We start from the raw sequence: 22,802 nt of genomic DNA, 5'->3' as shown, positions 1-22,802 counted from the left end.
ACAAAAATTTTGATATATATACATAAGGGTTTTGCTTATAAACATCACAAGTTATCACGATTTTACGAAAAAAAGTTTTAAAAAAGTTGGTCGTCATCGATCATGGCCGTTCATGGTCACCCGCGACAGACACGGACGACGAAACAAAGAGAAACGCAAAAAGTAACTTTTTCAAAACTTTTTTTCGTAAAATCGCGACAACTCTCGATGTTTATTAGTTAACTCCTTATGTCTATATATCAAATTTTTTGTAATTGTCTGCTCTACAACTTTGTAGAACATTGTTACACTCTAAAAAATAACCCTGCAAAGTTAGAAAAAACACGAAATTTTAAAATGAAAAATTTTGTTCTAAATGAAAAAATGACCCTTCTGGGACAATGTAGATTCGAAAAGTACATTAAATTTCCCATAAAATGACATGTTTCAAAATTTTTTACAGTCGAGTAACGGAAAATGGGAGAATTTTTAAAACTTTTTTAGTGTTTTTTTCGATGAAAAATACGTTTTTTCGGAATTCTGAGTACGCCATCAAATCGGGCGTCTAATTTTACATAAAAGTCCCTTTGACACCAAATTTCTATCTCATCACCGTTTCAGGCTGCAAATTATTGAAAAAACACCTCTTTTTTCGCATGTTCAAAAATGGAAGGGGTCGTACCGCCCCTCCGTCACGAGATATCAAAAAACGGACCTCGGATTCGTGATCAGGGACAAAAGTTACCCCTTAGGACAAAGTTTCACGCAAATCGAAGAGGGGTCGGGGCAACTTTTCCCGATTTCGTGTGAGTTGGTAGAGAATTACCCATTTAAAAAGGGCAACATATAGAAAATAACCAGAATGACAAGAAAAAACATAAATTTGCAAAATATCATCGGGCCTTCTCCGTTTTTGATTCTTTAGCCAAACAAACAATCCGTGCGAATTTGAAACAAAATCGCAGTTGAATGTTCATGTTTGTAAAATTTGGAATTTTATTTGTTTGCAATTTTGTCTAACGGTGGTGTTAATTGTGAAATATTGTCAACTATGTGAGTGAGTGTGATTTTTGAGTGAAATTTTATGTAGAACAACTTTTCCAAAGGCCGCAACACAAGTGGTAGAATCGTTTCATAAGAAACCATGGAAGAGATCGCCACAATATGATAGAATACGAGGTGATTTCAGGTATTAGTTATATTCTTCAAATACGTTTATAAACACAGCACAATAAAACAACATCAGTGCAATGCTCTTAGCCATTTATTGATGTATGTATCTAACGTAATATGTATCAACAAAAAAGATTATATAATAATTACATTATGCTTTGCCTCTGTTTCTTTGCAACAAGCATTTTTTTTTTTGCTTAATTTATCCATCATTCTTGATTTGTTATTTCGAATTAAGAGACCTAGACTGGCATATAAATAGAGATATCAACTTCACTCACGTGTTTTCGCCTTCCACGGAAGGGTTCGATAGTTAGATTTTGTTCTGGTTTCTGTGATTTTTCTAAATAATGTTTTATAATAGCTATTACTCTCTGTGTGTGTTGAGTTTGTGTGTTGGTACTACAAATATACTAGCTTTCATTTGGGATACGTGTGCTTTGCTCTCTATTGATGTGTGTGTAAGTGTGGGAGGACAGCGATTTTCTACTGGTGATTTGTCGGTTTGGTGAAACAATCTCAATGCAATCACAGCATTTAATTCCATCTCTTGATTTCTCTCCTCTCGTTCACTATCATTTGATTATCTCATTGTTTTATCTTAGTTCATCTTTGCTTACAACAACTTTATTGATTCTTTAGGTTTATTTCTTCTAGTTTTTTTTTTGTTCAGTCCTTTGCTTGCTTTCTTTTTCACAAAACGACATTGCTCCACTACAACGTGATTCTTTACTTTACTACACAGTTTTCAATTGTTTTAAGCTACAGTCACGACCCTTCCTTGTGTTTATATGTACAGTTTTTTTTCTTGTTTTGCTGGCCAGCGTACAGTTATTTGATAATTGTATGTCAGGATAAAACGAGATCCACGAAATTCCACTAGTGATTGTTTGTCATGATTTTTTTTACGAAACTTGGAGTAAATGAGTTAAACGATTTATCAACTTGGTATTGTTCTACTACAGGAGATTTTAAACCTTCGGATTATCTTCTAAAATTAGGTAATTCATATTGAACATTTCATGTCACGACGATTGGATTAATTCAAGCTGGTTCGTATTGGTTTCCCATGACCTGGATAAGTGATAACAGTTTTTTTTATATCTTTACTTCGATTGGTTTTTTGCCATTATTGTGTACGCGTGTGTGTCTGTTTGTATCCTATTGTAGTCCTTTAGTTCTCCTTTTGTTTATTTGCTGAATTATTGTTACAGTTGTGGATAGCATTGGTACCGCGTTGCTATTGTAGCTACTGATTTATTAATTTATTTTATTCATTTCAGTTTGTGAACTACTCCAATGCACGTGGCAAATCACGCCAAGTACTTTGGAATCGCTCGCACGCACTCACCAGCATACGACACGTTTCTTGCTGTATTTACACAAAAGGTGCCATCTCCAGTGACTTTTGCTGTCCTTCACGTCCGTATAAAGTCTTACAACTTAACAGCTCAACAACAACATAAGAAAAAAGGGCTTAGCTTATTATCTTCGAGTTGCTGCTGTCTACTGCAGCTGGTATTTCTCCATCTCGAGCAGATGCTCGTACAGCTGGTCCTGTTCCGGGGACATTCCGATGACCACCCAGCCGAAGATGGCACCGACGCTGCGCGCTATCGACAGCGTGTTCCAGATACTGAGAACTTTGTTGGTTTCCTGCAAAAAAAACTCATCGTTATTTATTTTCAATTATCACAAATTATAAACTTGTATCGAAAATAACATTTAAAGTGATAAGAGTAATAAATTATGAATAAAGCAAACAGTTCCACAGAACCCAAATTTGTATTGAAACTTGTATAAACAATAAGGTGTTTCAACCAAAACAAAAATTTCTCAGAACACGGCAAACCGAGGTTCCCCTTGTAGAGGATACCCATAGGGACTCTCATGCCAAATATCAACCCATTTGGTTGAGAATTGGCCTGTCCCCAGCGAGTTACATGGAAATTACTATGGGATTTTTGTGTTTTTCGTTCAATCGATCCTACAGGTCAGAGAACAACTAGATTCACTCGGAATAAAGACAGGTGTGTAGGGGATGGTCCAATGAACTAATTTCAGAAGGATTTGGAGTTGTCAATTATGTCCCCGAGGTGCGCATTGGATCGACGTCCGGTATCTCCAAAATCAACAATTCACCTTCAAAAGCATCGCATTTCCTTAGTAGGTATGCTATGACGGCTTTGTGTAAACCACGACGCCACATATCAGACGGCGACCACGTGGAGAGGCATCGATTGCATTATTAACACATAATCATAATTTTACGTTATTTAGAATAGTTGAAATTTTTCCAAAAATATCAATAATTATAATGTTATTACTTTAAAGAATGTTTCTGAGCCAATACTTGAGTATATGCTCTGCCACGTGGTCGCCGTCGTGGTGTCGTGGTCGTCGTCGTGGTCATACATAATGGGTTTGTAAATGTATGTAATTCTGTTGGATTTTCTGATCTATTTCGTGTCCAACATACTTATTTTTCATTTTTTTATTTTTTTATTTTAAGAGGACTAAAAAAGACATCCCGTGACATTGACTTTTGAATTTTAAAATTGAAAGTCGGACCAACAGCTTCCGAAATCTCGTCAGTTGAAAATTGCAGGCCAATTAGGTGAAACTTAAAAATATCGTGTTCATCGGTTCGAAATTCTTTGTGATGCTTTATCTCAGAACCTAATTGCCCGATTTTCTAAATTCCAGAGAGAAAATAATAGGAAATTTTCTGAGCTTTAAAAAGTCGGGGTGCTTTTCTTTTATAGAGAATTTTTAAAATGCAAACAATTAAAAAAATATCAATAATAAAAAAATTAAGAAAGGTACAAAACTATACTTCATTTTGCTTTAAAACATGAACTTTAGTTATTATTAATCCAGATTTTCGATATTTTCCAAAAAATACATTTCATATCTAATTGTATTTCCTAACCCAGATTTTTCACCATCACGCCATATGACTCAAAACATGTGTTTTAAGTACCCTCAAACATTAAAAAAACGAAAATTAAAAAGCGCGCATTTTGTGTTTTCAATTATACTGGTACAGAATATAGACTCTATACAGCCATTCCACGTCAAACAGGAAGTCTCAAAATCAAAATCATCGCTGAAATTTTCAAGTTATCGCAGTTTTAGTGAAAAAAAGTTGATTTTTACCCGTTTTCGTCATTTTTCCATTTTTGCGCGCGGCGCGTCGAAAAAACCCATTTTTTATGTTTAAAAAATCATATCTCCGAAAAGTGTTAATGGATATTCGCAATTTTTTGATATGTTATGTAAAATATTACAAGGAATCAGGGAAAAATATTTTCAGACATGGGCTCTTTGGTCCCGAGACCTTGAAATCGGCAAATGAAATTTTCATAGGACCTTTTCAAATATTCAGCTAGTTTTTTTGGACCTCAACATATTTTTCCTTAAAAGCCCAACTAATAACCTTTCTTTTGAATTGTAGCGCTCCAAAATTGGTTCAGCCGTTCCGGAGATATGATTTTTTGAAAAATGTGGTTTTTGCGAAAATCGACAAAAAACGCAATTTTTTCGACCACCCTATTTCGGATTGGACCACCCTAATCGCCAAACAAAAAAATACAGGTCTAATTATTTGGGCCAAAGAACCCCCACTCCAAATTTGAGCCAAATCGGAGCACTTTTGATTTTGAGACTTCCTGTTTGACGTGGAATGGCTGTATAATATACACGTAGAGCCTATATGAAGATAAAAGATGTTACTGTCGGGTTTCCAATCGAGCAACAACACTTTTCATGAGGTGAGTTAGAATCAATTTTAAGTATTTTTAAGAAAAAAACGAGATTTACTTGTTCCAGCTGCTGCATTTAAGTGCTCAAAAAAAATTGTAATGGTTTGAAAGATTTTAAGCTTATTTAGAAAAAAAAGTTGCTAAACATGATTTAAAATACTCTTGAAGAATTATGATTTACTTTATCAAATAAAGTTCGAATTGAAAAATGGACTCGTTTTAAGATTTAAGATTTTCTGGACAATTTTATAATGAGCAGCATTTTTATAAGAGTACAAGCCTTACCCGACAAACTTTGTCTTGACTATTTTTGTTTCTCGATGTATAGCTTGTTTGCTTATTCAGCCTCCTGAGATCGAAATTTGAGTTTTCGTAAATTTTCCCATACAATCTGCAGATGCTCCGGAATCGGTCCAAGAGTGGCTTAAGTGACATTTTTTAACATATAAACCTTTCTTGGGCTTACACGAACCTAACGCAACAAAAAGCGCCTCGATCCGACGTTCCGTGTTCAAGTGATTCGCGTTCGAAAAAAACCGTCGAAATTCTTTTTTTTTACATAAAATATTCGAACATCTTTTCAAATTTAAAAAGTTCAAGATGGTATGTCAGAGACATAACCGAAAGACATAGGACCAAACAATTTGAATGTGTTTTTGGATTGCTAGTGAAATCTGAAATAAGATTATTTTATTTTGTTTCATAGATTTGTCGGCAAAATTGTCATAAATGTTCTCCCAAGGTGAACCTTCCATGAGGGCACCGGCAACTCCAGGTTGTGGCCACTACGGTCGAAATGTCAATTTTCATGTTCAGTATCAAAAACCATGAATTTTGATAACCATATTGCCACAACTCGTATGGTTCTGTAAAAAAAACCTCCGGGCCCCGAGGGAACCTTCTTTGAGGGCACCGGCCATTCCAGGTTGTGGCCACTACTGTCGAAATGGCCATTATTATGTTCAGTATCAAAAACCATGAATTTTGATACCCATATTGCCACAACTCGTATGTTTCTGTAAATGTCCCCCCACGCCCCGAGGGAACCTTCTTTGAGGGCACCGGCCACTCCAGGTAGTGGCCACTACTGTCGAAATGGCCATTATTATGTTCAGTATCAAAAACTATGAATTTTGATACCCATATTGCCACTACTAATATGGTTCTGTGAATGTCCCCCCCCCCCCCGCCCCGAGGGAATCTTCTTCGAGGGCACCGGCCACTCCAGGTTGTGGCCACTACTGTCGAAATGGCCATTATTATGTTCAGTATCAAAAACCATGAATTTTGATACCCATATTGCCACAACTCGTATGTTTCTGTAAATGTCCCCCCAGGCCCCAAGGGAACCTTCTTTGAGGGCACCGGCCACTCCAGGTTGTGGCCACTACGGTCGAATTGTCAATTTTCATGTTCAGTATCAAAAACCATGAATTTTGATACCCATATTGCCACAACTCGTATGTTTCTGTAAATGTCCCCCCAGGCCCCGGTGGAACCTTCTTTGAGGGCACCGGCCACTCCAGGTTGTGGCCACTACGGTCGAATTGTCAATTTTCATGTTCAGTATCAAAAACCATGAATTTTGATACCCATATTGCCACAACTCGTATGTTTCTGTAAATGTCCCCCCAGGCCCCAAGGGAACCTTCTTTGAGGGCACCGGCCACTCCAGGTTGTGGCCACTACGGTCGAATTGTCAATTTTCATGTTCAGTATCAAAAACCATGAATTTTGATACCCATATTGCCACAACTCGTATGTTTCTGTAAATGTCCCCCCAGGCCCCGGGGGAACCTTCTTTGAGGGCACCGGCCACTCCAGGTTGTGGCCACTACGGTCGAATTGTCAATTTTCATGTTCAGTATCAAAAACCATGAATTTTGATACCCATATTGCCACAACTCGTATGTTTCTGTAAATGTCCCCCCAGGCCCCAAGGGAACCTTCTTTGAGGGCACCGGCCACTCCAGGTTGTGGCCACTACTGTCGAAATGGCCATTATTATGTTCAGTATCAAAAACCACGAATTTTGATACCCATATTGCCACAACTCGTGTGTTTCTGTAAATGTCCCCCCCCCCCCGCCCCCCCTCCGTTCCGAGGGAACCTGCTTCGAGGGCACCGGCCACTCCAGGTTGTGGCCACTACTGTCGAAATGGCCATTATTATGTTCAGTATCAAAAACCACGAATTTTGATACCCATATTGCCACAACTCGTGTGTTTCTGTAAATGTCCCCCCCCCCCCCCCGCCCCCCCTCCGTTCCGAGGGAACCTGCTTCGAGGGCACCGGCCACTCCAGGTTTTTTCCACCACTGTCGAACTGGCCATTTTTCATGAGAACCGCCGCATCATAGCCACTTCCATCGGTCCGCTTCGCTCAAATTTCCTCCTTCTGCTGCTGGTGGTTCTTCCTTCTGGTTGCTCGTCCTCTTCTTCTATTGGCCGCTGCTGCTGCTACTGCTCCGCGCCGGCCCGACGTGCACAGTTCGAGTGCTCGTTTCAAAGTGACTTGCTTTTGCGAAATTTTCTGGTTAAATAGCGGCACAGCCGGAGAACGGTACAAAAGGGGCGCGGCCTCGAATGCATACGCTCGCTCTGATTGGTCATCTGTCCGATTTGTACTGAAAAATTACTCATTTTGATTGCATGTTTTAAGTGCTTTAACTATGTTTAGTCAGACTATCTATGTAGTTAAACAATAGCTGAAGTCTTCCTCTTTCGATTGGTGGTCCAACCGTCTGGATTGATTCACAGGGAAAAAAGATATAAGCGTTCAAAATGTCCCCTTTTTTAACGCTTAAAAGTGACGCTTTCGATCGAATTTCTGAACTGACCCCCCAATATAGTAAGTAGAGACATAGTCCTATGTCAAAAATTAAAAATCTATTGAAAAAATATGTTTGAGAAACATTTCCAAACGCTTTAGTATCATCATCTCGATTACTTTTCAGTCACAAAACTGAACCTTATACAAAAAAAATAGACAAGACTACGAATTCAACTCACTTTCACAAGATCTTGCAATTTCACTCGTCATGCTCCCTCTTTTTGCCCCCTCCCCACCACCATCGTGCAACGACAGTGCTTCATCCCACTTTTACAGGCAAAACTTTCCAAGTAGCAAAAGTTTTCCACCCTTTCTACATTGCTGTTTCCTGTTGCTGCACCCCTCCGACTCACCAATTCCTCCTCCCACACGGTCACGTTCACCGCCGCCGACAGGTACAGCCGCTCGTCCATCGAGCCCGCCGACAGGCTCAGGATAATCGTCGCTGCGTAGATCATGATAATTACCACCGACCGGAAGGAGATGTTGCTTTCCGCCGCACCGGATAGGCTGAAGTGTGATATGTCCATTCTGGAGCAGGGTAGAAAAAGAAGATGAACAAGTTGAGTTTTAAACATTATTTTTTAAATTTAATTAGCCATTACAGCTATTTTTTCAATCGACGCAATTTGGACTGCTTTGCACTGTATTGATGTTTTTATTTTCGACCGACCAGTTTAAACAATCTTTCTCGATTTAACAAAGACCTTTTCCGAGCATAAAGTTCAGCTTGTTTTGACCACTCCCCCTTAAGCTAACTAATGTGACCTGCAATCCAATTATGCCACCCAAGTTACACAACTTGACTTTAGTTATCGATTATTTTTCGTTCGTTTTTCCGTTCCCCCGGAAGCAGACTCAGAACCAAATTGGCACGCGTCCAGGTCGTCGTCGGCGTCAACTCACCTATCGAATATCGAAACCATACAGACGATGGCCAAGCAGTAGAACGTGTTGGCGTAAACCTCCGCGAAGGCCGAGTAGTGGCGGATCGACGCCTCAACCCAGTCGTACGGTTTGGTGGTGCAGATCAGCAGCAGATGGGCGAGCGCGAGCCCGCCGAGCAGCCCGTGGCAGATGCTGGACACGTGCAGCCAGGCCCGCTGGACCGCACAGGACAGGTGCACCGCGGTGCTGATTGGGAAGCTGGAAGGCAGAGAGAGAGGGAGAATGTCAAAGTGTTATTTTCGCAAAAAGATTTACTCCCACAACGGGTATTTTCCATATCAGGCTGGTAACATCAGACTTGGACAAAATAAAAATCAAATAAAACAAATACTTTTTCGCCAAAACAAAGATTGAAATTATTCAGCGATTCCACGTCAAACCAGTAGGATCCAGATCAAAAGCACTCCGACTTGGCTCAATTTTAGCATGTTGTTAATGTCGTTTAGGTTGGTCCTATCCAAAATAGGGTGGACAAAAAATGACGTTTTTTAACATTTTCGCCAAAAACAACATTTAACAGACTCGGTCCTAACCAGGTCCCAGTACCGAAAAGGACCTAATAAAAATAATTTTATGAAAAAAAAAAAAAAAAAAACATTTAACAAAAAATCATGGCTGTACCAATTTCAGATCGCCGCGTTGCAAAAGAAAAAATATTGGTTGGTTTTCTAAATAAAAAAAAATCAAGATCAATCCGATCAAATCAAGACCTTTTTGGATAAGTGAACACACGTATTACATCAAAATTCATTTAATAAAAACTTTATTGATTTATCAAATCTTGTTGGGACCAAAGAGCTCACAGCTGGAAATGTTTTTCTATGATTTTTCAGAATGTTTTACTTATCACATACAAAAGTGTTTTAACAAAAATTGCCATTTAGAATGAATTAAAATATTTTTTAACAATTTGTTGGATTAGGGGTAAAACAGGTTTTCGTACTTGATACAGCATTTGACGTTTTGATCACAGGGTAAATAAGATCTATTTCTTTTTTCAAAAATGTTTTATTTAATTATTTTTTAAATTAAAATTACAACTCCAATACTTCTAACTTACGTGAAATTGTCCGAGGATTTCGAATATGACAAAATTGAGACCAAAAAGTTCCGTCTTCTTGGCCTACAGGGCAAAAACTAACGTTGTAAAATGTTTGTTCTAGAAAAATTGAAAAACTATGAGAAAAACTGCGATTGGCCAAAAAGTTAATACCGTAGGCTTATAGTGCATGAAAATACCTATCTTTTGACCTGTGAGAGTATGGGTGTTGGAGGCTGTTGCAAAAAGATATTAAGGTTTTAAAAAAATCCATTTTTGACAGTAATTTGCAAAAGCTTAGAGAAAAAGTCTAACCAATCCTGGATGTCTATAACACATTTTAAAGGGCTTCAAAAGACCTTTCAAATGCACCCAAGAGAGTTGGAATTGATGAAGTTTTACGGAAATGCGCGCAATTTAAAGATTTTTTATGTTTTTTCGATCTTAAACTTCAAAGCCCGTTTCACCCCACTTCCCTTTGTCGTAGAGGGCTCATATTTGGCATGATTTCATCTCATGTATAGACAAACAAACGACCTCTAGAACAAACCGAGCAATATTTTCAAATACTGCCTCTTAAATATTCTTTAACAGGATTCTATCATATGATTTCTTGAAAATCGTAATAAGGGACATGAAATAAAAATACAGTTACATGGGTCTCCACCAAAATGAACTAGGAACTCATTTTGATGGAGAATCATGGTATTTTTAGTTCGATTAAAATAATATTTATTTCAGAAAATCGTTACTTAGAATCCTGAAAATGTTTTTTCACGATTTTTGGATATGGATGAACACTCTGAAAATGCATAGAAAAATACTTTCAACTGTGAGCTTTTTCGTCCCAAACCCTTCTAATAAACAAATAAAGTTTCCAATTGGTCTATAAGTGTAATCAGCTATGTCTTGAAAATTAATTAGCATTTTTCATTAAAAGTCCAACTAAACACCATTATTTTGCAACATGGTTGGATCGCGAAAATCGTCGACAAATGCAATTTTTCGGACCACCCTATTTTGGAATACAAGCCTAATTATTCAGATCAAGGCACTTTCATGCTGAATTTGAGCCAAATTTTATTTTGGCTGATTTTAGCGTGACATACTTTATGGATGACGCCCAACTTCTGTTTTATTTTGTTTAAATAGGGAAAAATGGGGCAAGACGACAATATGTGCCTCAAAAGGTCGAAAGACGTATGGTCGAATGGACAAAAAGTCGAATGTGATAAAAAGAAACAAATAATTATAATTATAAACTTATTAAAAAAAACCTTGAAAAGTATACTTTCTTACAAACAAGTCTGATTTTGTTTTGTGAGTTAATTTTTAAACATTTTTTAAACATAAATGTCCCATATGGGTAATTCTCTACCAACTCACACGAAATCGGGAAAAGTTGCCCCGACCCCTCTTCGATTTGCGTGAAACTTTGTCCTAAGGGGTAACTTTTGTCCCTGATCACGAATCCGAGGTCCGTTTTTTGATATCTCGTGACGGAGGGGCGGTACGACCCCTTCCATTTTTGAACATGCGAAAAAAGAGGTGTTTTTCAATAATTTGCAGCCTGAAACGGTGATGAGATAGAAATTTGGTGTCAAAGGGACTTTTATTTAAAATTAGACGCCCGATTTGATGGCGTACTCAGAATTCCGAAAAAACGTATTTTTCATCGAAAAAAACACTAAAAAAGTTTTAAAAATTCTCCCATTTTCCGTTACTCGACTGTAAAAAATTTTGGAACATGTCATTTTATGGGAAATTTAATGTACTTTTCGAATCTACATTGTCCCAGAAGGGTCATTTTTTCATTTAGAACAAAATTTTTCATTTTAAAATTTCGTGTTTTTTCTAACTTTGCAGGGTTATTTTTTAGAGTGTAACAATGTTCTACAAAGTTGTAGAACAGACAATTACAAAAATTTTGATTTATAGACATAAGGGGTTTGCTCATAAACATCACAAGTTATCGCGATTTTACGAAAAAAAGTTTTGAAAAAGTTACTTTTTGCGTTTCTCTTTGTTTCGTCGTCCGTGTCTGTCGCGGGTGACCAAGAACGGCCATGATCGATGACGACCAACTTTTTCAAAACTTTTTTTTCGTAAAATCGTGATAACTTGTGATGTTTATAAGCAAACCCCTTATGTATATATATCAAAATTTTTGTAATTGTCTGCTCTACAACTTTGTAGAACATTGTTACACTCTAAAAAATAACCCTGCAAAGTTAGAAAAAACACGAAATTTTAAAATGAAAAATTTTGTTCTAAATGAAAAAATGACCCTTCTGGGACAATGTAGATTCGAAAAGTACATTAAATTTCCCATAAAATGACATGTTCCAAAATTTTTTACAGTCGAGTAACGGAAAATGGGAGAATTTTTGAAACTTTTTTAGTGTTTTTTTCGATGAAAAATACGTTTTTTCGAACTTCTGAGTACGCCATCAAATCGGGCGTCTAATTTTACATAAAAGTCCCTTTGACACCAAATTTCTATCTCATCACCGTTTCAGGCTGCAAATTATTGAAAAACACCTCTTTTTTCGCATGTGCAAAAATGGAAGGGGTCGTACCGCCCCTCCGTCACGAGATATCAAAAAACGGACCTCGGATTCGTGATCAGGGACAAAAGTTACCCCTTAGGACAAAGTTTCACGCAAATCGAAGAGGGGTCGGGGCAACTGCTGTGTGAGTTGGCGGAGAATTACCCATATGCATAAACAGCAAGCTGAGAAAAACGCATTTGAAGTTTGTCCCACACATAAGGCTACGTGTTAAGTTTTCGTGAAAAAACAGGATTTCCTCCAGATTTCTAGAACAAAGTAGTGGATGTTATAGGCTTTTCTGAAAGAGCACACAATTTTGAACCAAACTACATCAATAACTCAAAAACGGTGAAGATGCATATGGGACATTTATGCGATCAGGGGCAGAGCAGTGCTTTGAAAAAAAAGTTCGACTTCTAATTTGGAAGTTTATAAAAAAAATACTTGAATAGAAAGAAAAATGTGTGGGTTTTTCTATTCCTTCAAACATGAACTGTTCTTCCAAAAAAAAAATGCGAATTCTAAAATTTGTTTTATGTTTATATTTTATTTGAAAAAACAAACTTTTTCTTGTATGTCGCAATATTTTTTGAGTTTTTCCATTCTTTCAAACATGCGCAGTTCCTTGAAAAAAAGTTCGACTTCTAAAAAATTTTGGATGTTTATTTTTATTGAAAAAAAACTTCTTGATTGTCAGTTTTTTTCCATACTTTCAAACATGAGCAGTTCTTCCAAAAAATGTTCGACTTTTAAAATATTTTTTCAGTTTCAATTTTATTTTTATTCATGGTTGTCAAAATATTTTTATGAGTTTTTCCGTTCTATCAGATATAAGCAGTTCTTTAAAAAATATCGGTTTCTAAAATATTTCTAAAGTTTTTATTTTATTTTTAAAAACCCTATTCTTGACTGTCATAATGATCCATTCTTTCAAATACTACCGGTTCTTTTTTTTTGAAAATACTTCTTCTTAGATATTTTATAAGTTTTTATTATATTCATAAAAATCGCTGGTATGTTGAAGAGATTTTAAATTTCTTTCAAATTAAATTTAAAAAGTTTCAAAAAAATTATAACTCTTCCTTTTCAAAAGACCTCTAATTTTTAAGAATATACAAGTGAAATTAAAGAAAAACGTTCAAACCATCATTCCATAGCTGCTTATCAATATTTGTGTATTTAGGCTAAAATCATAAGATTTTTTTTGCAAAATGTTTTTTTTTATCTCGACCTTTTGTCCTTTCTGCCTTTTGTCCATTCGACCATTTCTGGAGTTTATTTTTGAAAAGGTCCAATAAACCGATTTTTCAGTTTTTGCTTATTGGGTGTTTTTAATACCCCTGACTCAAGGCGGTTTTAAAAACACCCAAAAAGCAAAAACTGGAAATTTGGTTTATTGGATCTTTTGGAAAAACTCCAGATTTGTCCATTCGACCATTTGGTATTCAACCTTTTGTTTATTCGACCTTATGTCTTTCGTCCTTTTGTAATACATCCGTTTATTTGATTCAAATAATTTTATTTAGATAAATTTTCGTTTTTAAGTTTTCTAAGTTCTTGACTTTTTTGAACGATTTTATCAAATTAAATAAATTTGATTTAGCAAAATTTTTAACAACTTTGTTAGAATAAAAAATATACTCCATTGTTTGTAAAATTAATTGCATATTTTCATGGCCTAAAGTTTTAAATCAAATATATATTATGTTTTTTAAGCAAAATAATTTGCTGTTTTTTCTTAACTTCGCAGTTTATTCGAAAAATTTGTTAACTTCTCAAAAACTTTAAAAAAAAATGTTTTGATTAAATTAAAACTAACACAAATCTTTGTCACGGATAACAGTTTGGTGGTCACTGTATAAATTGGATTAATCAGAACAAACTTGCAATTTGCGATAAATAGCTAGTCTGCAGCAAAATTTAAATAAAAAGTTTTTGGGAGCTGCTTACAATGAGTTGACCAACAACAAGCTAAGAAAAAACGTGATTTTTTTAACAGATTGCTCGGGCAACCCCAGGAAATATGAAATTTATTGGGTATTGTTCAGATAAATATTTAGCCATACAAATTCTTCCTTTTTTTCAAGCTGTGTAAAGAGTATTTCAAATAGATCTTGAGATAAAGTTTTAAGAAGAGACGGTTAGTTAAAAAAAGAGCATTGAATTAAATTGAATTAAATCAAATTAAGTTTTTATTCAAACTTTATCTTTTTTTCCAAAAACAAATCAAAACTTTGGTTCCAAAAATTAAGATAGTTCCGCTTGAATTTTGAGAATTCCAGGGACCGGGACGGAAGATTGGACGCTCTAGTTAACCACTATTATTTTTTTACAAATCTTGAGTTATTTTTATGATAGTAAGACTAATTAACAGTATACTGCTAGGATTCCCATAATTTTTAATTTGTGGCCAAGTAAACAAATAAATAAAATCACACATAATAACATATTTTGAAAGCTATTGTCCCCTGATACTCACTTATTGCTTTCGGGATCACCGCTGCGCGACCGGTGCAGCTGCAGCTGGTGCATATGACTGTGCGGATGCAAATGGTGGTGATGGTGCCGATGGTGGGAGTACTGGTAACTATTGTCGACCGGCCGGTACCCGCTGGCCGTCTGAATGTACATCTTGTCGATCCGCGTCGGGGCCGCTTCCGTCGTGGGGGACACCACCGGCGTGAATGGATTGTAGATCTCGCCATGGTACGCCCCGCTGTCGTCACCTGGTTTTGAGGGTAAAGATTGTGGTGGAAGAAATTACTATTTTTTACCAGTGTCAAAACCAAACCTAATCGGATATTAAAGATAACATTCCAGATTCCCCTATCAGTAAATGCTGTCTACTGCAACGGTCAAAGTTCAACCTATTTTTCTTCAGTACTATCTACTGCTTCTATCTCCGTGTGCTGGGCAGCCACTCTTGACTTTTGACATTTTCCACAGCTTTTCTCCTCCGCGAAAAAACCATTCAACACTGCTGGCAAGAATTCATTTTCGTCCGAAAACGACGACGACGATCGTGGACTCAAGCCAAATCAATAGACTTTCGGTTGCCATTATTTATAGATTAGCCCTGCTGGCAAATCCCTCCGAAAGCTGAACGATTTAGGATTGTTTGCTTTTACGTTGATTAATTTCTCGGTTTTTGAAAGGTTGAACAAATGGTTCGAACGAGAAAAAGACACCTCCGTGATTTCCATTAAACATTTTCCGCGCGTTGGCTTCATTTGCTGAGAAAAACAACCAACTTTATCGAAATTTGGCGTCGTCGCGTGGCGTAGGTGTCGATGGACAAATTATGCTGCTCTCGAAAGGCTAACACGATTGCAGGTGGGCTAAAAATAATGTGTACATTATACATTAGCATCACGAAAAAGGTCGATTCGTGGGGAGAAAATTTCAACGATTTCTACTTCGAGTTCTTCTTGAGCTGAAATTGGGCGATTTTGGTGGAGAAATAACATGTATCACACGGTTCTTTACTGTGGATCGCTTGGTTGGCGAAGGAAAAATGTGATGTTGAAACTTTTTTTCAAAAATAAAATATTTCCTTCCCCTGAAGCGAGTTTCTATAAAAAGAACATCCACATTCAAGTTCACACGAATCCTTGAAGCCACAACACAATTCCGAGCTACCCTCGATCTCAAGTAGTAGAGAAAAAGACGAAAAGAAAGCTCCACAAACCCCATCAAGAATCAAAGAACAGTGGCCTCCCTTTAAGCCTTCCCCCTCACACAGATACTCATATTGATAAAACCCTCGAAACTTTGCCTGCGGAATGACGTCATTGCCCATTCCGCGCAGAGAAGGGATGATGATGGCACCGCAACCCGCAATAATGTCAGGATTTCCTTCCGTTATTTTCCCACGCCGTTTCCACAGACACTGTTACTGTCTTTGACCTGGGAGACGGCGTCGGGACGCCATCTCACTGTTCTCGATGACGACTTCAATTACAGCAAGTCAAAACGTGTGCTATCGAGAAAAGCTGGTCGGTAATTATAGCTAAGCGCTATAAATAGCTTGTACCGAAAATTTCCCACCCCCTATTCATCCATATTGATCCGCACCCGCTAACAACCACTCACGCGTTAGGACATCAATTATGCGTAATGGAACGAACAACGATATTGTAATTTAGATGGACACGGATTGCTGTGGGATTGGAGTTGGTATTGTGAACATGGTTTTGTTGTCAATGCTTTAGCATTTGGTCACAACAGGAAAGAAAACAAAATCAAGAAATTAAATGATAGGATTTGTAATCGAAAATTTCACAATATTATTCCCTACAAAAAAAAAAGAAATCTATTCACAATTTGTTTAGGGGACTCATAAAAAAATACTGCATCGGTGGATTAAAGTTTTTGACTCATTGAAGGAATCTACATAAATTTTAAAATACCCTTAAAATGCATAGACGATTTCACTTAAGAATAAATGGATAAAATCATGATTTGCGTGAGATGTGTTAAACTACATATTCCGCACTAAAAAGGCCATAGAATTTTTTTGTGTGGATGCCACAACCCACGGCTGTAGTAAAAAGTTAACCTCTCGACAATTTTAAGATTTTTTTACTTGTTAAATACCATCATCAGGGGTGGCATTGGGTTTGGGTATTTTTGTATGACCCAATGTAACCCCCAGGCTTAATGTCACCACTGATGACGGTATATAAATGTTGTATGTTGCAGGACAAAAGTTAACAGTGCTTAAACCATGTTACAGAAAAATCGATCAATGATCTATCTAATCTAATCTAATCTAACACAAACGCAGCCAGTCCGATGAAAGCATGCTGGAAAGTCTTGTGATTAGATTACGCCCCAAGCACTTTTCTTGTCAATATTAATAATTGCAATACATCCGAGATCACCCGAAAATGTAATACAAAAATTAAAGCGGCCAGCCCTACTGCGTTGTGTTTACCGCAGAGAGAATTCTGTGAACGGATCACATTCCACAGAATCTACAGGGGAGGAAGGATGCGTGGACATACCGTACCAAACGCTCCGGATCAGTTAGGTGTGGTGTGTTAGTGTAAATTTGGCAGATAATTATATTTTTAGGGAGGAAGTGGAATTGGGCTAAATGGGATTAAGGAAGGGGAAAGTGAGGAAGGGGTAGGAGGGCTATTGAATTTATAGTATAATAATATAAGGGAATATAATCATTTAGCAAATAATGATGGAAAGCTCTCACCAAGAATCAGCAAATCTTAAAATCTTCAAAAGACAAAGCCAGATTGTGTCCCAACCTGCAGCTCCTAAGTTCTTAGGAGCCGCCAAACCGGCCGCATCAAATCAGCCAAGATTTTCTCGTCATCTGCGCGATTGAGGCCCTATCCCAGATCAGCGACGTCTTCCCGGACATGCAGCAACGCAACGCGAATCCCGTATATCTCCACCATTTCCACCTTGTCCACTGCCACTCACAAGTTCGTCTAGAACTAGCCGATAAGAATTTGACGGAAATCCTCAGAAGACGAAAAAAAAAACGCAGAGCGAATAATCAAACAAACCGGACGCGACCATAGCTTACTGCGATCTCCCTGTTACAGAAAAATCGATCAATGATGAGAAAAACTTCAGTTGGAACAAAAATTTATACAATAGTCTCCTTAAGTCTCGTCCCTTTCGCAAAAAAAATATTCAGATGCAAAATAAAATTTGCAATCAAAAATAACATACATACATAGATTTTTTTAACCAAATTCGGTAGAAGTTTTCATCGGTAAACCATCTGTCAAAATAAACCAAGAGCAACTCTCTACGAAATCGGCCGATTTCGACCATTTTTATTTGTTGTATTTTTTTATTTGGTTCAAACTTTGTGGGGGCCTTCCCTATGACCAAATAAATATTTTGTGTGATTGGTTCATCCATACAAGTCTCCATACAATTTTGGCTGCTGTCCATACAAAAATGGTATGTAAATATTCAAAACGAAAAAACGAAGTTGACTTTATAGCTGTCGGCCACCATTGCTGGTACCAAACACTAGTGTCTTCCTTTTTATCTACAAGGACTTGTAAATATTCAAACAGTTGTAAATATTTTTTTCACTAAAACTCAATTTCCCAAAATACGTATTTTTTCGAGATTTTTTGATATGTTTTAGGGGACAAAAATCCACAACTTTTGAGCCATAGAGAAACATGGTCAAAAAATCTGCCGCCGAGTTATGAATTTTTGAAAAAATAGTGATTTTGGGGGCCAAACATTGAATATTACGCCCATTTAAAATGTTAGTCTTGATTAAAAAAATTTGAAAATATTTTTTTCGAAAGGATCGGAATTTCAGAAATGTTTCATGTATTAACATTGATAATCGGACCATTAGTTGCTGAGATATCGTTATTAGAAAATGGTGGGTTATTTTGGTGAGATTAAGAAAACATCAATTTTCGTGTTTCTTTTTCTTAAAGCGGCTCTATCTCAGCAACCCGAGGTCCAATCTTCAATGTCTCTTAGACCATTTTATAGCAAATTTTCTTAACTTTTCAAAAAAAAAAATTAGAAACGATCACTCATGTTGAAAAACTGCAAATATTTCGCTAAAATCAAACTTTCGGTGGCTATATCTTGAAAACGGAGCCCTTTATCAAAAAATCTGTGAGGTACTTGCGGATTTTTGTCCACTAAAACATATCAAAAAATCTCGAAAATCAAAAAATACGTATTTTGGGAAATTGAGTTTTAGTGAAAAAAAAGTTGATTAAAAAATCTGCATTTTTTTATTTCGTGTACCTATTTTTTCTCAAAAGTCCTCAACAATACCTACAACTTTGCCGAAGACACCAAATTGATCAGAAAATTCACTCAAAAGTTACAGCTGTTTGAATATTTACCATTTTTGTATGGACAGCAGCCAAAATTGTATGGAGACTTGTATGGATGAACCAATCACACAAAATAGTTTAGTTGGTCATAGGGAAGGCCCCCACAAAGTTTGAGTCAAATAAAAAAATACAAATAAAATCCATTTCCGGTTTTGGTAGAGAATTGCTCCCAAATTTTATAGAATATCGATTATACGATTATAACAGTAATGATCTTCATTACCGAATTTCGGTGATTTTTTACCAAATTCGAGCATAACTCAACCAATCGGGGCGATTCTTTTTTTACTGATTTGTAAGGATGTCCTAGATGTTTTTAAAGCTTTGCAGAACTCAATTTGATCAAATCTGTCATTTTTGCGATCAAAACATCGTCCCAACTTTTTTTTTTCGCGTGTATAATAAAATTCGCCAAATATTCAGCGGAGGCAGTCATTTAAAACAGTTGGAACGATGTTTGCAGTAGCAGAAATTAATACAGATTTGATCAAATTGAGTTCTGCAAAGTTGCTAATTTGATCAAATCGAGTTCTGCAAAATGCTAGGATCATCTAGACATTTTAACAAATCACCGAAAACAAGAATCGTCCCGATTGGTAGAGTTATGTCCGAGAACCAGCGAGTTGAAGTTACCTTTCGAACTTTTTTGGGAAGTTTGGGCATGCGTTGGGTGTTCCAGTGTTAATAGGGGACTGTGAGAAAAATTCAATTTTCACACAACAGGCTGTATCTCAGCAACTAGCAGCCTTTTTGCATTTCCTTCACCAAATTTGTTAAAATCGGTGCATTTATTTTAAAACATACATGAAATCACTTTCGATTTTCACTATCGTTTTGACTGCACTTTTTTTTAAATCCAGATGAAAAAAAAAACCTTTTTTCCAAAATTCATATTAAAAAAAAACATTTCTCCGGTATCAAGTTTTGCTCCATCATCAACTCAAAAAAAAAGTACAAAAGGTGCCTTTTTATGACCGCTAATACGCTTAATTTTTTTTCAGGTTGAAAAATACCTCTTATGAGAAACAAACATTCAACGATTATTTATATTCAAATAACATAAATCGGACATTTTATTTTACGTCTTACTTTTTCTGGTGAGTCATGTCCATAACCATCAGAAAATCACTCCTCAAGATATTGATGTGAATACACGCTGAGTTTGTATAACCAGCCTTGCTGGTTTTGTATGAAGCATTTATGGAAAAAAAAACTAATGACGCAAAATGGCTTCTTTTGACATAGGGATCGTGCATGAACAACAATGATTATTTACTTAGATCCGGAATTTTTTGCTTATTATGATGGTGTTAAAAAGAACTTGCGAAAAATGCACCAGATGCTGCCAGATTTTGCCGAAGTCGGAAATCTTAGTTGGTAAGAAATTTCAATCAAAAATCAATGTTAGCGATTCAAAGTTTCCCTAAAAATAAAAATAAATGTATATTTATGTATACAGACATTTTGTTGAATCTAAAATTTTCAAAATTAGATAAGTTTTAAAAAGAATTGCAAAAGATATATAAACTTTAATTTGAATTAAATCAAATTCATTATTTCATGGAGTCATGGATGACTAGTTTTTGTTAGGACAATCAATTAATGGTGACAACGCAACTTTCTGCGTATAAATCTCTGATCTAGTATCTTAGTTTATTATATTTTGTATACTAAAGGAATGCGCAGGAGAGGTCATTATAATAAAACAGTATGATTCGAATAAAAAACAAGCCCAAAACAGGGATGAAATTATCAAACAAGTGATCTTTTTCGCCTTTAGAGTGTCTCTGGTTCAAAAAATGTCAGTTTTCGTCGATTTTTCACAAAAACACATTTTTTAAATCATATATCCACGCCAACGGATTGAGCTCTCTTCGACGCAATAAAAAGATGATTGAGTTAGGCTTTTAAGAAAAAAATATTCAAAATATTGCCTGGCATGGCAAAAGTTGTTATGAGCACTAAGAATGTGGTTTGAAGGATTTGGGACTAAACAACCTGTTTGAAAATATGTCTATCGAGTTCCTCAATCCGTTCAGTTTTCTCCTTTCAATTATGGATTTCCGATTTTTTTAATTATTTTTTTTTGTACTTTATTGTTTCATTTGTTAACATCAAATCATAACAAAGCCGTACTGCCAGCTTCTGGTTCTAAAATTCAATTTATTAGCCAGTAACTCTTTCCTGGAATTCCTTCACAAAACACAAACACCAAAGCCCACAATCTTCAAAACAACACAAGCTTGCCCACCGCCACCACACCTGTCCAGCATAATTGAAAAACTGTTCCTGACATTCCCCCGCCCACCCACACTACCGGATCTCCCAGCACTAGTGTGTGTGTGTGCGTGCTTGTGTCTTAATCTCGCTACTAGCCCAGCTTCGTTCCATCCATTCCCTTCCCAAATTGGGTGCGCGTTCTAAAAATAGGCTCGCTCACCATTCTCTCTGCTCGTAACGACCTAACCTAAATATAGCATACTGCTGGTACAGCAACGATACCTACCCGCGGGCTTTGGGCCACCGCTGCCGCCACCACCGCCCTGCTGCTGGTGCTTCCGCTCCCGCTGGGACTTGGTCTTCCGGTGGACGCGTCGGTCTTCCAGGTTTTCCGGAATCTCCAAATCCCCGGACAGGGACGCGTCGTTAAAGTCGGAACACTGCTTGAGGTACCGCATCAGCGTTTCGTTGGCCTGGCGGACCTCCATCTCTCCGGCGGCGATGATTTTCCGCTCGCGACGCCTACGCGACTCCGATTTGCTGCGCTTCCGGCGTGGGCTCTTGTCCAGGCTAGACCGGGTCGAGCGCGTCGAGCGCTGGGCCGGGGATTTCTGGGGGTCGGACAGGGACTGGACTTTGAGTTGGCGGTCCATGTAGCCGAGGATGCCTTTCTGGAGCAGCTTGTCTTCGGTGGTATTGACGCCGCCGGGGACTGTTTCCAGGGAGGTCGAGTCCACCGTCGCCAGATCCGGTGGATTCTGGTTCTTGTCAATTGCGTCATCGTCATTGTTGTTATTGTTATTGATTTTGGCACTGGCATTGGTGGTGGTGGCACTGCTGCTGCCAGTATCTGCTCCGTTGTCTTCCGAGGGCCGTACAGTGGTCCTGACGGCAGGCACGGGTGGCGACGGTCTATTTTTAGCCGATTCGTCATCCTGATGCTGTACTGGCTCGAGCTCGAGCCTGGAGCTGGAAGACACTCGCCGCGAACTCGACCCGGATCGGGAACTCCGGTGTTTGCTTTTGCTGTGCACTCGAGCTTGCTCCATGTTTTCCCTTTAGATTTGTTTTTCTTTTTATCCTCCAAACTACTGGAACATGTCGTCACTAGTGTGAACTGCGTGGGAAGATTTTTCTCACTGGATTTCTTCCACGTAACAAAACGGCAACTTATCCCTTAACCAGCTGCACACTTTCACATTAATATCTCAAACGGTTCCTCACAGTGGCCACATCCTTTGCATTCACAGGGCGTGTTCCGACTCTTTTTGCCAAGACAAGACCTGGACAACCCAAACTCGCGCCGTGACCAACCGTCAGCAAGTGCCTTACGAGTTGCGACCTGTGCTGCTGACTACGAACTCCGTCGGAAACTCCTCACAGACTGACTGGGAGCCCTTTTTCGCCTACTAGACTCCTGCAAGGCAGCCTCGAATATTGCGTTTTC

The 22,802-nt window shown here is 37.6% G+C and overlaps 1 protein-coding gene across 1 annotated transcript; it reads right to left on the bottom strand.

Annotated features, from left to right (window-relative positions):
* Positions 1-1,391: 1,391 nt before the first annotated feature.
* LOC120416337 (uncharacterized) lies at positions 1,392-22,722 on the bottom strand. The gene is made up of 5 exons (XM_039578064.2): positions 21,642-22,722; positions 14,767-15,013; positions 8,655-8,894; positions 8,102-8,279; positions 1,392-2,808 (listed from the first exon to the last, which is right to left on the bottom strand). Exons 1-5 carry the CDS (start codon positions 22,402-22,404, stop codon positions 2,659-2,661), a joined length of 1,578 nt encoding a protein of 525 aa, XP_039433998.1. The 5' UTR covers positions 22,405-22,722; the 3' UTR covers positions 1,392-2,658.
* Between the last annotated feature and the right edge of the window lie 80 nt (positions 22,723-22,802).

This window comes from Culex pipiens, chromosome 2 (genome assembly GCF_016801865.2).
Source record: "Culex pipiens pallens isolate TS chromosome 2, TS_CPP_V2, whole genome shotgun sequence".
In the NCBI taxonomy this organism is placed as follows: Eukaryota; Metazoa; Arthropoda; class Insecta; order Diptera; family Culicidae; genus Culex; species Culex pipiens.
Note: the sequence above shows the minus strand (reverse complement) of the source record. Positions and strands in the feature narration are given on the sequence as shown.

What these genes read in the sequence shown, in the direction of transcription:
- LOC120416337 (XM_039578064.2), bottom strand. Translation starts at nt 22,404, where the DNA reads ATGGAGCAAGCTCGAGTGCACAGCAAAAGCAAACACCGGAGTTCCCGA. An exon ending in CGGTGGCCCAAAGCCCGCGG is followed by an intron (nt 15,014 to 21,641) that starts GTAGGTATCGTT and finishes CCTCAAAACCAG; the next exon opens with GTGACGACAGCGGGGCGTAC. An exon ending in CCGTGTGGGAGGAGGAATTG is followed by an intron (nt 2,809 to 8,101) that starts GTGAGTCGGAGG and finishes TTTTTTTTGCAG; the next exon opens with GAAACCAACAAAGTTCTCAG.